The sequence below is a fragment of the Polypterus senegalus genome, chromosome 9 (assembly GCF_016835505.1).
Source record: "Polypterus senegalus isolate Bchr_013 chromosome 9, ASM1683550v1, whole genome shotgun sequence".
In the NCBI taxonomy this organism is placed as follows: domain Eukaryota; kingdom Metazoa; phylum Chordata; class Cladistia; order Polypteriformes; family Polypteridae; genus Polypterus; species Polypterus senegalus.
Window position 1 is genome coordinate 32,481,355 of NC_053162.1, and position 15,729 is coordinate 32,497,083.

General features: G+C 41.7%; 1 protein-coding gene across 1 annotated transcript; it reads right to left on the minus strand.

Annotated features, from left to right (window-relative positions):
- Positions 1–9,441: 9,441 nt before the first annotated feature.
- On the minus strand, positions 9,442–14,484 carry cbln1 (cerebellin 1 precursor). Its single transcript, XM_039762860.1, has 3 exons — positions 12,661–14,484; positions 12,340–12,459; positions 9,442–10,329 (listed from the first exon to the last, which is right to left on the minus strand). The coding sequence occupies exons 1-3, from the start codon at positions 12,910–12,912 to the stop codon at positions 10,132–10,134; spliced, it is 570 nt and encodes a 189-aa protein (XP_039618794.1). The 5' UTR covers positions 12,913–14,484; the 3' UTR covers positions 9,442–10,131.
- Between the last annotated feature and the right edge of the window lie 1,245 nt (positions 14,485–15,729).

The window sequence follows — 15,729 nt, forward strand, 5'->3', positions numbered from 1 at the left end:
TGATCATAGTTGATGGTGAGGCAGTGTGCCGACAGCTGCCTAAGGGGATGGATGGACTGTTAACCAGTTTAGCCCACAGAACTGTGTGCCAATTGGACTAGTTACAGGAAATACAGGCATAAGTGTCAAATGTGGTGGCCCAGTGGTCGGTGCAGTGACGTCACTGATGCAGCATTCTGGGTTCAAGTCCCACACCTGATTTGTTGTACTTATAGACCTGCATATCCTCTGCATATGCCACATGATTGTCAGTTTATTTAATGATTCTGAATTGGACTTGTGCATGGCTGGGTCCTGCAATGCATTTAAAATGCCCATCAAATGTAACATGCAGACATGAGGAGGACCAAATCCACACAGACAAGGACCTGCTTTGACCCAAACGAGAAGCAGCAGCGCTTACCAGTGTGACATATTTGTCACCCCATTACACTCTTAAAATGACTGGTTTTGTAGTGGCAGTTTACTGGGCTGTGGGATTCCTCGTAGACCCATTGCTTGAAAAAAGAACCATTTAATTCTTGGAAGGGGACTTTACATATGAAAATGGCTCTTTGGGATTTGCAAAGGTTTCTAATATGCAAAGAAAACAAAGATCTTCAATATATAGGAGCGAGATACCAACAGATCAAGGAAATCTAAACTCAGCCTGTGTGATTGTATGTAGCAACAGTTCTTTTCAATCAGAACCCACTGGTATTTCACAAATCTATTATCATCTATTCATTTATTCAGCTGGTTATTACTTAACTTATTAGTTGGCTGATGCCTTTATCCATGGTGACTTACAATATTTGAGATATAATTGATTGCATTTCTTTTTCCAATTGGAGCACAGGGCAGTTGAAGTGAGTTCCTCGGGGTCACGCAGTGTCAGTAATGGGTTTTGAATCCACGTCCTCAAGGTCTGAAATCCAAAGCCTTAACTCCTAAGTCACAAGGGTCTAAATAAATAAAGGTTCTTTCACATGGATAGGTCTTTTTGGAACCAAAAATAATTTCTCTATCGCATTGCCTGAAGAACTACTTTAGCACCTTTTTTTTTAAGAATGTACAGTATTGTTTTCCATATTCATTCATTGTACTTCATTAATACTTTCTTCAAGTTTCCCTTTTCCATCACCCTTAGTCGTTTCCTCTTTCTTCTCATATCGTTTTCTTTTTCTCTATTCTCATCCTCTCCCACTTCTTCTATGTCAAGAACGATTGTTAAATTCCAGCCCAGATGATCAGCAGTATTTGTTCTATTGTACTTAGGAAATTAAATATTCTTTTCTCCTCCTTCACCTTCCTTGATTGCACATAGCCATCAATTTCGTTTTGTTAGCACACGATAACAGACAGCTCCGGAACCTCTGCCTTTCAGAACTGTGTAAATTACAAGTTCATTTTACTAGCCACTGTTTGGCCACGTGACACTCGAAGTGATAGCACTGGTCATTGTCACAACCGCCATGACCAGCCATTCCACGCCACCAATACACTTAGGGCTGACCACTACCAGATAAGTTTCCTCTCTATACCCTAAATTGTATTAAATACTCAATCTGTCCATGGACCTTTAAAGTAAAATGCTCCACATTAACTGAATAGTTAACCTGGAAGCTGTCAGTGGAGTTTGCATGTTCTCTCCATGTCCGTTTAGGTTTAACTCCTGTATCCCTAAGGCTGTGTGGATTAGGTTGATTGTCAAATCCAAAGTGGCCTTGTATGAGTGTGGCTGTACATGTATTTCTGAGTGGGATGTTCTCTGCCTTGCACCCAGTGCTGCCAGGGCAGGCTCCATGCCCCCCAACTGGTTTGAGAGTGTCATCATATGTTGATCACTATAAAATGTCACTATATGAAATAATACACTTAAAAATATGAAAGTATAGATGGTGTAGCCATATGGTTCACCAATTCAGTTCACATAAATGACTCCCCAGGAGACTCAGAGTATCGAGGTAACCTGCCCGTGTTTCAGTTATAGAAATATAGGCACAATTGTTCTATATGTCTGAATGGCTTCTGGTGTTGCCATCTCTGAAAGGACACAGATTAATATAAATTTAATAACATAACAGCAACTAGGCAGATGGGTCTGCTTGCTAAGATGTTGAATCATAGACTAGAGGTTTGCCAGTTCAGTCCACTCAGCTGATTTCCAGTGTAACCCCGAAGAGTCACTTTATCTGCTGGTGTTTCAGGTATAGAAATACGGTCACAACTGATCTGTATGTCTAACCAGCTGTGGTTAATACCCACTATATAGAAACACTTAATATAATTTTAATAATGCATCAGTATGAGGTTTTCTATTGAAGTAAAATGATGTTCTTGAAATTCTAATAACGGCTAATGAATGTGGCTTAGTGGCTAAGGTGCTGGACTGTAGACCACACGTTTTCCAGCTCAGTCCACGCAAGTGACCTCCCTGTGGCCTGCATGTGCTTCAATTACAGATGAATGGGAACAACTCAGGGTGACACCCACTATATAAAGCCACTTAAATTAATACAAATGTAATAATACAACAGGAACTAGGTAGAGGCCATGTTGAACCACATGCCATACGTTTTAGTCCACACAATTGACTCCTGGTGTGACCCTGAGGAGATACTTAATCTGCCAGTGCTTCAATTATGGAAATATGGGCACAAACATCCTACATGTGAAAAGCCCCTCAGATTGATGTTTCTGGAATGGTACTATCTATAAATAATATATATATATATATATCTATATATATATATATATATATATATATCTCTATATATATATATATCTATATCTCTCTCTCTCTATATATATATATACACAAAGTATATCTATATCTATATATATATCTATATATATATATATAATATGTGCTTGATGAAATAATGCAGGGTTGTTGATTTAGTCTATAGTGTCAACTCCAAAGATGACTGGTGCAAAAGCCACCACCAACATGCTGAAAGGCCTCTTCTAACAGCGATCCAGATGAAGACAGCAAGGAAATGATTTTGTCATAAACCTGAAGCCCCTTGTTATGAAGTTTGTTCAGGGAAGGCATTATACAACGTACACTGTTCAATATGGCGATGACTTTGGTGTAAGGAGCTTAAATGTTAAAGGCTGCCATCCACCACTCAGAGAGTTGCTGACCCTACCTCAGTTGTTAACACTGCAGAATACAATACTAAAATAATTGAATTATATCTGCCTTAGGATGTTGTTAACTCAGGAAAGGTGGTAATATATTGATTTATAGCATATGTATGGCTGACCACTTTAGTGTCTGTAGTGTTGGATAAAAAGAGCAAATGGCTGCTGGTTCTATGCCTACCACCAACTCACTATGTGATCCTCTGCCTTCAGTGCTCCACTTACATAAATATGGAGAACTGAACAGAATTATACACTTGTGTTTGGGTTGAATTAAGAAATAAATAAAATAAAGCTGCTTATCGCAGTAATAATCTTATGAAAGGCTTTAAATAATTTGTTACACATTGGGTTTATTTCAGCAGATTGTGCTTCAACTCCAGCTCTGGTTTAGCGCGTTTCCCATACATGCCTGCCCCGTATTTACACTGATGTTCTCCTTCATCCCAAGGAAGAACAACTCTAATTTGGCAGCGTATGCAGAAGTGCATCCTGCTCATCCAGGATTGGCTCCTACCTTGCCCCCTGTGTTGATGGGGGCTGCAACTTCTCATGTTCAAGACTAGAATAAGTTGACACAGAGAACTGACACTTGGATGGAGGACACTGTCCACATCGCACACTCTTGGTCTCAGGACCATCTTACCAGCATCATAGGCCCCAGGAAAAACTAGTGTGCTGGAGCCCCTGTTTTGATAGCAAAACAGAAACATACATAGACATCAGAACCCTCGTGGCCCCCTATGCCCCTGTGCCCCCCGATCCGTGTCCATTGTGCCCTTATGGTAAGACGGCATAGTAATGCGATTGCGATTCTGACATCACGGCTTGTCTTTCAAAAGCACAGTAAGCCCATTCACAAGACACCCCCTCCCCGAAGAAGACATCGTTAATTTCATTGCTTCTGCATATACATCATATGTACATTTTATTTAAACTCTTTATCTCCTGTGTCACACACAGGCCAAACAAGAAGTGCGACAACAGAAAAGAGCGAGAAGCACAACAAATGGCAAGCAAATTGAATGGGGAAAACGTAAAAAGCCGACCGACTAACTCTGAAGATGCGCATTGAAGCGCTCTCCTCTCGCCCCGCTTTTCATTTCCACACCCACAAAACGGACAGAGTGGGTGAAAGTACCCCAAGCAACGCCTTCCCATCCCACCTCATTTACTGTTAGCGATCTGTCTTGGGGGGATATGCCAGTAATTGCTGCGCTGCACAGAAAAGGAGCGACCCTCCCGGCTCTGGAAATCTCTAATTGCTGTGCGTACTGCGTGGGGACTTCACTATAAATAACGCGCACAGATCACCGCATGAGTCTTTATTATCTAGGAAAGCGGCTTTCACGACATTTTCTTTTTCTTTTGTAGTATCCGTGGTACTCTAAACGACGTCTGTTTCACCCTGGACCCTTGTACTCGGTGGTACACCAGGATTTAAGAACTTTTTAACAGTTCGTCCCCGATTCACAAAAATAATCCCCGCAAAACAATTCACACTCTTGTGTCCAAAAAATAAAATCAAGCCTTATAAATGCAGTTAACATATACAAAATTATAATCCAAAATATGTGCTTTTTGAAGTTAGCTCACCGCTGCAAGAAAGATGATAATTTTGTCATTTTGTGTGAAGGGGGTTTCCGGTGGGTTACCACGATTCCATCTGCCTAAGCGCAATACAAGTAGAACTAAGAAAGTACGGGACACCGGCGCTGAATCTACCTGTTGTCACATTTAGAGTAGTTAAATGTCGTATAAATAAATTACAGCATTATAATACGCTTAAAAAGTCATTTAGTCCTTCACTTCTATCTAATCGCGTGTCACCCCGAATTTAAATAAAGGCGCCGCTCGTAAAATCTTTTCAGTGCTTGCATGAGACTTTCTTGGTTTTATACCTCATTGATTGGTAGGTGTTGGTGTCAGGGGTAGTCGCAGGATTTCGTCGTTTTTATAACTTGTCATCTTTTTTTAGTACTTGATCACGGGCAGCCTTCTGGGCAAAAAGGGAGAGGGAGCCAGGAACCTAACCTGAGCGGGATACCCAATTTATCACCTCTTCAACTGGTTTTCTCAAGGCGCCTCCATCGGAGCAGGGGTGAGCTTAACAAACTCTAACCAGACATTGAAAGCAACTCAGGCGAGCACGCAATTCCACCACATTAACCCGACGGCCCATAAAAAGGAGCAATATCAGGCGTTTAGGTCGGACAAGCATCCGAGATCTTAATTCACTCCACCTTTCATAAAACTCAAAAGAAGCTTTTAGGCATCAAACTGCCCAGCTTCACGTTTCCACATGTTTCCATTTTAATCGTAAACGCAACCTTCTATCCTTTCCCTTGTTCCGCTCCAAATGTGTGGTCACTCTATCACCTTGAACTAAATGGGAATATACTGAGATGCTGGTTCTGTAAAGTCACTTTACTGGGTTATCTCGTAAAAGCATTGTTGGACAAAGAACTGTTTCATTCTTTACATGGGACGGTGGTTCTCTGTGCATTGAAAAGTTTCCAAATGTGGACTCAAAAAGGAAATCGTAAAGCGTAACCGGATACTTCTCCGAAGATCGCGAAAACCTGTAATTACCCTACGTTATTTTACGCTGCACGAGTTCTTTAAAATAAATCCGTTAACCACTTGGATTTTATAACTCTGTTATCTATTCTTTTCTAATGGAAGCCAAAAATGGTTCTACAACGCCAGTCTGCTGAACCTTTTATTTTAGTCCGTTTTCGAAGCCCGTGCTAGCGGGCCGATAGACAGAGCTTCTCGTAGAAACAACGATGCACAGCAGGAATCCGTCGTAACGGGACACCAGTTCACAGTTTTGTCGTATTATATCTACACTCTTACAAGAAATGGTTCTTTAATGAGTTGTGTGGTTATTCGCAGAACCAACTGACAAGCACCATTTCAGTCTTGGAAGGGTTATTTGCATATGAAGTTGGTCATTCTTTCTGCTTTGAAACTTCCTAATACAGTATGTGAGAAAATGAAATCTTTAAATGTATGGTAGGCTACCTAGTAGGACACTCACAGATCTGGAAAACCTGGACTTAGGATGCGTCATCGTATGTAGCAAAAAGTCCTTTTGAAAGCACGAGCCTTTGGTATTTCACAAATATGTTGTCATCTGTTCTCGGTTATTTACGGTATGAAGTCTGTTAAGGATCATAATATAGGTTCTTCTGGAACCTTCGGGAAGGGTCTGTTGGGAAACAAAAATGGCTCCCCTATGCCATCGTTCTGAATAACCACTTTACTTTTAAATGGGTATCTGCCATCTGACCCCACTCTTTAAGGTGAGGGGAGATGGGCATTTTTCAGGCCCGAATAGAAACTGGCGCGGTTCCATTGTACGATGTCATCGATGTCGTTGCTGAACTTCATTTTCTAACTACAGCGGCCTACACCTATCTGAATAGCAACAGGTTCAAGGCAGAAAACAAGTCTAGATCGGAACCTGTTACAGAGAGCGATTTAGCGATGTCCCTCATATGTTTTTGTTTTAGTTTTATAAGTCAGGTGCCCGGCATACAGACCAGTACGCCACGTTATATTCTCGTGTTTTTAAGTATTTAACTTGAGCTTTGTAATAATGTATTTGGGACTTCGGATTTCGTACACGTTTATGTGTGTCAATGAAAATGTCATAATTATCTGTTTATTGCTAAAGGAGCGTGTATAAACAGATACACAAATACTCTCCTCAAAGTGATGCCAAAGAGGACCCATATTTTGTTCCCAAAAGCACCATCCACGTGAAGGTTCCAGAGATATCATTTAATTACTTACTATGTATCCTAAACAGGTTTCATAGATAATTATGAACATATGATAACAGATTTGTGAAATTCCTATAGGTTCCAGATTTTAAAGGACTCTTGCTACATACAGTAACATAAGTTTTCAGGTTTTCTCTTTGTGTCATCTTGCGAAGTATCCATTAAAGATTTCATATATTTGGAACCCTTTCAAGGCCAAAAGAACTAAATTCATGTCAAGAACTCTTCCAGGAATAAAAAGGGTCCTTTGTCAAAAAGGAACTTAGAAGACATAGTAAATTGCCATTACAAACGTTAATTTTGAGTGTGTGGGGGGAGCAGAAAATTTCCAAAGGCAGATTTTATATATATATATATATACATCCATTCATTATCCAACCCGGTATATCCTAACTACAGTGTCACGGGGATCTGCTGGAGCCAATCCCAGCCAACACAGGGCGCAAGGCAGGAAACAAATCCCGTGCAGGGTGCCAGCCCACTGCAGTGTATTATATATATATATATATATATATATATATATATATATATATATATATATATATATATATATTATGCTAAGAGCATTTTTAAACACTCGTCGTTTTATAATGGATTTTTTCTATATATAATGGAGGTAAATGTTAAGTATCACAATTCCATTGTAACATCTGATCGTTTAACTGAATACACAGTGCAAAACGCGACTAAGCTGCTCAAAGTCTCCAGGGGACACCTTTATATCAAGATAGATTAAAAGAAAAAAAATGCTTTCTCTGACAAAACAAACCCCTGAATTCAGCTCCAGAAGGGTCCTCTCACCACGTCCGCAGATTATTGCTTCCCAGCGCGCGTATAAATAATGGAGAAGAACAAGGATGTTGAGACAAGGGCTTTGACAAATAAGGCAAAATCGCAACTCGTCGCTCAGACGTCGTAAATTAAGCAGTCCGGCTTTTCTCTAGGATTGGAGAAGGAAAGGGCGGGTAGACCTGAACATTATTTTAAGACAATACCCACGAGAACGTATAAATAAACACTTCTTCATCCAGCGGGACCTACTTTTGAATGTGAAGAATTTTGAATCGATGACGGACATCATAAACCACGTCAGTGTCTGGAGCCCTGAATCTGCAGCCATACCCGCTGCTTTGGGTGAACCCAACGCGCACATTGCGCTGCTTTTGCCCCTTTGTTCCGAAACTTCTCGTTTTCACATAGCAAATTGCTGTACTGAGAGTCTAAAACGAGGAATATTGTTTGCAAGTGCCAAATTACAACCTAATGAAGGTAATCAAGCTGAAATCACTGCAATTGTTCCATTAATTTGCAATTTACCTAAATGCGTTGCTTTCGCTACAGTGTTCCAGGTGGCAGACCCACCTCTGACAATTGTGCTAAAGACACCCCCGTGAAAGGCAACAGGCTAAGCTGGCTGCTTTAAAACGATATGTACGTTTGGCATGGCGTCTCATCGCTAAAGCAGCTCAGTTTTCACGTTAGCGGTTTGAAGGGTCCCGAGGGAGTTATCACACAGTTACATTAGAATTCAAGATAGACAATTAGCTCTAACGTTTGTGTATAGCGCCGTGCAAAACACATCCAAGAGCCATGAAGTCGAGATGCAATGTACACGTACAGATCAAACGTGTCTATATGGCGCCTTTCATAGATACGTCCAGAGAAGCAAAAGAACATTCAAATCGGCACGAGAACCACTTGAGCGTCTGATACGGCACGTCAGCGGTTGGTTCGTTCTTTTAAGGCCCACTCCGTTTTCCAAAAGTTAAGTTTTTAGGCGACCTCGTCCCAAGTATGCAAAAACTAGAAGGCTTTGGCCATACGTGGCTGTTAATGAACCGACTTGCAGAAAACGTGAAGTGTGTTTGTTTTTTCCAACATTACCGAACGTCTTAGCCTCTGTTAAGATTCACAGGTCTGCACTTCTGCGTGGCCTAACGACGCATGATTCATCTCGATTAAATCCATTAAAGGCTAGATAATAGTAAGATGACTATTCAGCAAAATCCCAACGAACACCCCCGGTACCCTTTAGAATTCACAAAGCTCAGCCCCCCGCCCTGTTTGCTTTTTTTTTTTTTTTTTTGTTTAACAGTTGCAGTTCTTGGCGGCTCTTAAACGACGTGTTTTGATCAATCCCCTCAGCCATGATGCTCAGAGAAAAAAAAGCCTCCATGTTATCATTATAGACGTAGCCCACCTGGTTTATTAAACTATTACTGGAAAACCTCTTTGAATAAACAGTGCAGCTTCTCTTATGCGCCAGTTTAATTTTCCCCTCAGGAGCTAATTAAACTCTTTACTGCTACAATAAAACGAGAGAGAAACCCCTAATAAAGCAGTTTGGTCTTCGGCTGCCAGGGAGCGAGAGGGGACTGCGCAGACCAGCCGTCTGCTCCGGCAAAGGCTGCCTGCCTGGCGGACATTGTCAGTGCGCATCAGGCGCTCCAACTACGTGCTTGCGCCCGTCCATTCGTCCGTCCGTCTGTCTGTCTGTACAAAAGTGCGGAAGGAGACTGGATGTCTGTTTAAGAAAAATAAAAGAACCGTTTAAAGTTTATTGAGTGAAAGCAAATCATAATTCAAAATATTCACACATATTGTACAGAGTTTTCATAAAATTCCAGTATAGGTTTTGGCATTAAGTTTGGCCACATTGGACTAAAACAAAACAAGAAGCATCAGAACGCATAGCAGCCTGATATCAACAAGCACTGAGAATAACATAGAGAGACTGAGATACAGCTATTGAATTAGATTTGGTTACTTATAGGATATATAGAAATTTAGGATTTTATAGAATACTATACAGTAAGATCCTCCCATTGCACATTTCTTTTCGGGTGACGCTCAATAGTCCACTACAGAATTAATGTAAACCAACCTACATGAAGGGCATGACTGTGAAAGTTCCTCAATTAAAAATTAAAGGCTTGAATATGAATGTTACAGCAGAAACTATATGGTTAAAAAAAAAGTTTCGACTGAGAATGAATTATTTTGCGCTCGGCTCTGATTGCAGAAGGACACCAAACATTACCCATTGCCATCGCATACAGTCGCCATAATGAGACTGGACTGTGCCTCTGGATATTCAAGGGCTGGCTGTCCCAAAACTCTGACAAGCAGGTGCGTGTGAGCATCTGAATGCGATCGTTTCCTACCCCATTTTGTCCGGCAGTCCCGTTTTCTTCAATATTTATTTAGTCCATCAGAGGGAAAATACAAGGAATCCTGAAAATGTCGAGTATTTCCAGCCTCCCTTCAGGTCACCTCTCTCCAGTTTGAGATACGCCCGGTCTCCCTTCTCCATCTGAATGAGGACTCCGTTACTGGCGGCCTCTCGGGTCACGTCCTGGTCCCCTGCGAATGCCGAGATGACTGGCCAGCCATTCAACATGAGGCTTACCTGTAGGTGGACACACACAGACAGCCTTCATTAGACATGGGGATAAACATAAACAATCCAACAACGAGCTTTCGAGAAAGCGAGTTATGAATATTAGAATTCACTCTACTGATAACATCATGAAGCAAGTGGGACAGTAAAGAGCTGAACTAGATTAGCAGATTGAAAATGGATGGCATTTGGACTCGGGAAGCAGATTTCCGTGTCTGTAATTCCTTCCCCGCGCGTTTATTCCACCAAAGAGACAGGGTGTGGAACAATTCCAGGACCGTTAAGTTGCAATCCATATGTGTCGCTATCTGTTTGTGTTCTGCACGGGCCCTGTCTAGGGTAATAATTTAGAATCAAAACCAACCGTGTCTCAAAAGGGTAAAAAAAAAAGTTAATATTCTATGAAATAAGCATTCGCACACTTACACTTGTGGCTTAATTCGTTTCTTATCCCTAACATTTGATCATATTTTTACAGCACCTTTAAGGAATACACCGCTTAACTAAAAAAAAAGTGTTCAGATAGTAAGTTGGTGTGTCAAAAAACAACCATTTAACTGTAATTTTTATAACATTGAAATTAAAAACCTAAGCGTTACAAACAAAACCCCCAACTCTTCCACATACCCCGTCGCCCCCAGCACCCAGCTTTCGGCTGGTATGTGCATATCTCCAGAAAAAAAAAGACATTAGTCATCCGCAATGAAGACATAAACTGGTTTTTATGCATAATTAATACCTGGCAATTAGGCTTTTAGCCTGAGTGACAAACATTCATGCTGTAACTTTGACTGCAATTATTGAGACGCGTAAAAGCAACGCTGCTCCATATATGACATAATCATTCTTTTACAATCGTTGACGGTGCACATTGATGAATCCAATTATCCGAACGCTGCCACTTTAATAAAATCACACCAACAATAGCAATTGCCCTGTGCACATTTTGAAATTGTATCCGTGGAAGAGTGGTATCTTTCTTTCTATAATCATTATTAAAAAGAAAAAAAAACAGTTTTCTAGGTGTTTGTCGAGAGAGCTTGTTAGAGGCTGCTAGAGAAAAGTAAAAAGCTTGACGAAGATCGAATCGAGAATTCACCACTTTCTCTGTTACAGAGAGGTTAAGGTTTTGGACCTCAAGCCCTGACGACGGGAGTTCACATCCTGGTACTGACGCTGAATGACCCTTAGCAAGTCACTTAACCTGCCTGGGCACCAAGTGGAAAAACAAAGGAAATGAAACCAAATGTATCTCTCAGATGCTGTAAATCGCCTGGGATTACGGCGTCAGCCAAATAACAATATTACAATTATATAGATTTTATTTAGATTATTGGTATAAAATACACACAGATATATAAACACACACAGAGTCTAATACAGTACATTTTCCCCGTTCAATATCGCCTTTTAAATGCACATGCATGTTGTTAAAGACTAAACATTGCAGTATCTTTTCTATCTTGTCTATCTGTCTTTACATACAGCGTCTTTCTCATCTGTCTATTTAAGATTACTAGACACCGCTGAAACAATCTACCACAAAATGCAAGTCGCAGACTGACACAGAAATCTGTAGAAAAGTTTGTTAGAAGCAGCAGCAGGAGTCTAACATTTCTCTACAAGATTATTTTGCACAAGAACTGATGATAGCATAAAAACACTAAATAATGCCTGTGGGGTAATGGTGGGGCTGCCTGGCATATTTATCTTAAGTTAACATTCTGGTCGGAGGAATGCACAGTTGTGTAATTTAAAGGACTATATTGGACGAGGAAGTGTACTTCTGTGTGTGTGGGTGTGGGGGAGTTGTGTGTGTGTGGGGGGAGTTGTGTGTGTGTGTGTGGGGGGTGTTGGGGGAGCCTGGTCACAAGATAACGGAACCCCAGCTGAGCCTAAAGTTGTGTCTTGATACACTGTGTCTCCCTAAAAACAAATCGTGACAATGATTTAAGAAATGAAGTTACGCAAGCTTACATATAAAGCATAAAGAAGTATCATGAAGGTGTCTCATCTAACCTGAATGGTCTGCCTGTTGTACACTTTGACGACGTGAAAATTGAAACTGTATATTCCCTTTCGCGGGGCGCTGAAGGTGCTCCTCTCAGAGTCGAAATTGCTTCCAACGTTCACTAAAACCTGCGGAGAGAAGGAGGAAATGATTACAGCTTGAACGGCACATTGGAGGTCTCTCCAGCTTGCGTTTACTTTGCGGTACATCGTTTTTTGTACAAGTTTGGGTTTGATTTTTCGCTCCGAGCACTGATACCGGGACATAACCTTTAAATCAATGTCCCGATTTTCAGACACCCATCCCCCGACTCACACCTTTACGTTTACCTGGTCGAAGTAGATGACCATAGTCCGGTTGCTCATCTCCGAAGGCTCGTGATTGGTGCTCCTAACAGCAGAGAAGGCTACTTTGGCGCTTCCGGACCTCACCGAGATTCCCAGAGCAGTTCCTGTCGGATCTGAGGTAGGGTTGGAGTCACATACCACCAGACACTTTCCTTCCAGTACTATGGGCTCGGTTTCGTTTTGAGAATAAGCCACCCCAGATATCAAAAGGACACTCCCCAGGAGAAGGAGCATGGTAGCGGTTTAGAATGAAGTCGGCGTCCCGGGCTGGAATCCAGTCCAAGACTGGCTGTATCTTTGCCCCAATCTGCAGTCCGATCCAGCTCTGGTCGGCTTGATGTACCGTTCTGAGTTGGTCTGTCCCCTTAAGATCACCTCCGACCTTTGCTTTAGTGTCTAGTCCTGCACTGGATGCTCCGCTCTGATGTCGGATCTTCCACCGTTCAGCTCGATATCACCTTTCTGAATCCGGTTAACACGGCGTCCTGCTTTAAGGTCCAGTTACGCTCTAAAGGGATCGATCCTGTTGTTCCACACCAGCAATGGCCGGTGCAGTGACTTGTTCGAGGGTCCGGTTCGGTCCAGTCCTGCCCTCTCCAGCTGTGGATGTCTCACGGTTTCCGTATTCCCGCAGCCCGGCTTGCTCACGGCAGTGCGGTGTGCCCCCTGTACGCGACGCGGCCCCTGACGAGCGGAGGCGCAGGTGAATGCATAGCTCTCAGTTACTGAAGATGTGAGATATGGGAGGAGAAGCACAAAGACGAGCTCCGTTCCGTGATGCTGCGGCCCCACCCATCTCCTTCTCATTGCCCCTCTTGCCAATCGGCTGTCGGTCCGTCCTCCCATGTGACCAAAGCCGTTTTATAGCCGTCGTGCAGGTAGATGCAGAGGGCAAGTTGTGGACCACGGACTGCGCGCTCTCAAAACTGGATCTGCAGCAGAGCGACCAAAGGACAACTTGCTGTCGAGGAGACTTTCTCCGGGAATACTGGGTCGGCGAAGAGGGGTGGTGTAGGTTGCAGAGCTACAGATAGAAGGGTTCCGGCTTTACTAAACTGGAGTCTCTTTCTCAAAAGTCACTTTTCTCGAAGCAGTGTGCAGAACAGAGATTGGAATGTGTCTATATAAGAAACAGAGTCTGATCCAAAACGACCAAAGGGCACCAACACTGTTTATTTGTCCCGAAGGACAAAACAAAACTGCGTGATCACGTCAGTCCTTTTTTTTCCTCTCTTTATTTATGGTCTTCCGTAAGATAGCAATTGAACGAGCGCCGGGCAAAGCAAATACAGGCTGTCGATTAATATCGCAAAGTCCACAAAAGCAAATGAAAACTAATCCTCCTCCACACTTTAGCCACGTTTTGTCTGCATGGTAATGCATTTAGCGGAATGCTCTTGATTAGACAGAAAGTTCGCCGGCTACAAAATCATGTAAGATAACCAATATCTTCAAATGCAAGCGTCGAGAACCTCTCAGGCTCCTGTTTGCATCACTGAGGGCTATAAAACACTCATTCGGAATGCAATCTAGCGGATATTTTCCCGTTTAAAGGGAATAGCAACCTTCAGGAAATCGGTACGCGTTACCGGATATATTATGCGTCCATGTTATTGAGAGGGATGAAAGGTGGGAATACACTCTGGACGGGACGCCAAGCTATGACTGGGCAAAGTCAGGCACACGCCAGGTCCATTTAGACTGTCCTGACGGTATCATTTATCAGGAGACCTTTAGTGTATCCAACCAGCAGCCCTCTATAATCTTCAGCTTCAAGGCCACCACCAAGGGGCAGCGCCTAGCAAAGCCGGAAAGCGCGTTTAGATCCCAGACGCATGCACATTAGTTCTTTTATAATGAGTCTTACCTGGTGAAGTATACGTGAAATTTATTCCAAATGCAGTTACACCGTGAGTTAAGTATTATTTTCTATACTTTTTCGAAAGTTGAAAAATATTTGTAATTTGGAATGTTAAGTAATTTTATTTCACGGAAATATTAATTCAGCAAGGCTATAAAATACTTCCAGTCCGCAGATAAAATGACGTGTTCGACTATTTGCTTTATTGGTGTAATTATTGGAAGTCATTAACGGTAATTTACGTACCCGTTTCCGATTTTTCTCAGTCATTTCGCACTTCTAACGCAGCAGTCGAGTGGAATGTCTGGATCATCTCAACATCTCCATCGTTAATTGGAAAACAAATTCTTTCTGGCAACTGATTACGTTGCTTATTTTATGTAAACGAATCCGGTAATAATGCTAATAATGCTGACATGCTTTACGTCGTATTAAGTACTCATTTTATTTCAGCAGGCTGTTGTATTAATGGAAGGTAAAACTTGTATTAAAACAACACCAGGGAACTGTCTCTGCCTCTTATTAAAGAGTTTATGATCCGCAAGGCCACATTTTACAAGCATTAGCCGCAATTCCCGCGAGCCTATTTCGGTTATGGATTCACTCCTAATTTTAGATAATTTCTCCCTCGTTAGTTGCGTTTTTATACTTTTAATAAAGTGAAGCTGTAATCAGTCCCACGCTAGCTGAAGATGTCCTTTGTGCTTTAGGATTTTCTTTAGGGGGCGTTGGCGTCAAGCGGCTCCGAAGTCAGAAACCTCCACGCCAAGCCTTTAATCGGGTTATCGGCAGCTGATCTTTCAGTTTTTGTACGTGCATCTGAATATTTAACACGACTTAATTCCAGAAGACTGCCACCTTAATTTTATAATTCTTGTGGTTCATCGTTTTAATTCAGTTATACCTGCTGCCGACAGTTTTGATTAGTTACACAGTTGATCAATTTTATTTAATTATCCAGGCACCTAATTGTTTTAATTTACATACCTTAGCTGCTGTTTATTCGCATAAACGGTTAGTTGAATTTTGGGTATGGCTGGTTATTAAGTTTTATAGTTGGATAGCATAATATCAATGCCCAAGTTATTTTTTTGTTAAAACTGTATATATTTTCATGTTGGCTGTATGTATACCCGTATTTGAAATATATATAGCTGCTTAAATACTATGAGCTTTAAATATATTCAGAA

What these genes read in the sequence shown, in the direction of transcription:
- cbln1 (XM_039762860.1), bottom strand. Translation starts at nt 12,912, where the DNA reads ATGCTCCTTCTCCTGGGGAGTGTCCTTTTGATATCTGGGGTGGCTTAT. An exon ending in TGGTCATCTACTTCGACCAG is followed by an intron (nt 12,460 to 12,660) that starts GTAAACGTAAAG and finishes TTCTCTCCGCAG; the next exon opens with GTTTTAGTGAACGTTGGAAG. An exon ending in ACAACAGGCAGACCATTCAG is followed by an intron (nt 10,330 to 12,339) that starts GTTAGATGAGAC and finishes GTCCACCTACAG; the next exon opens with GTAAGCCTCATGTTGAATGG.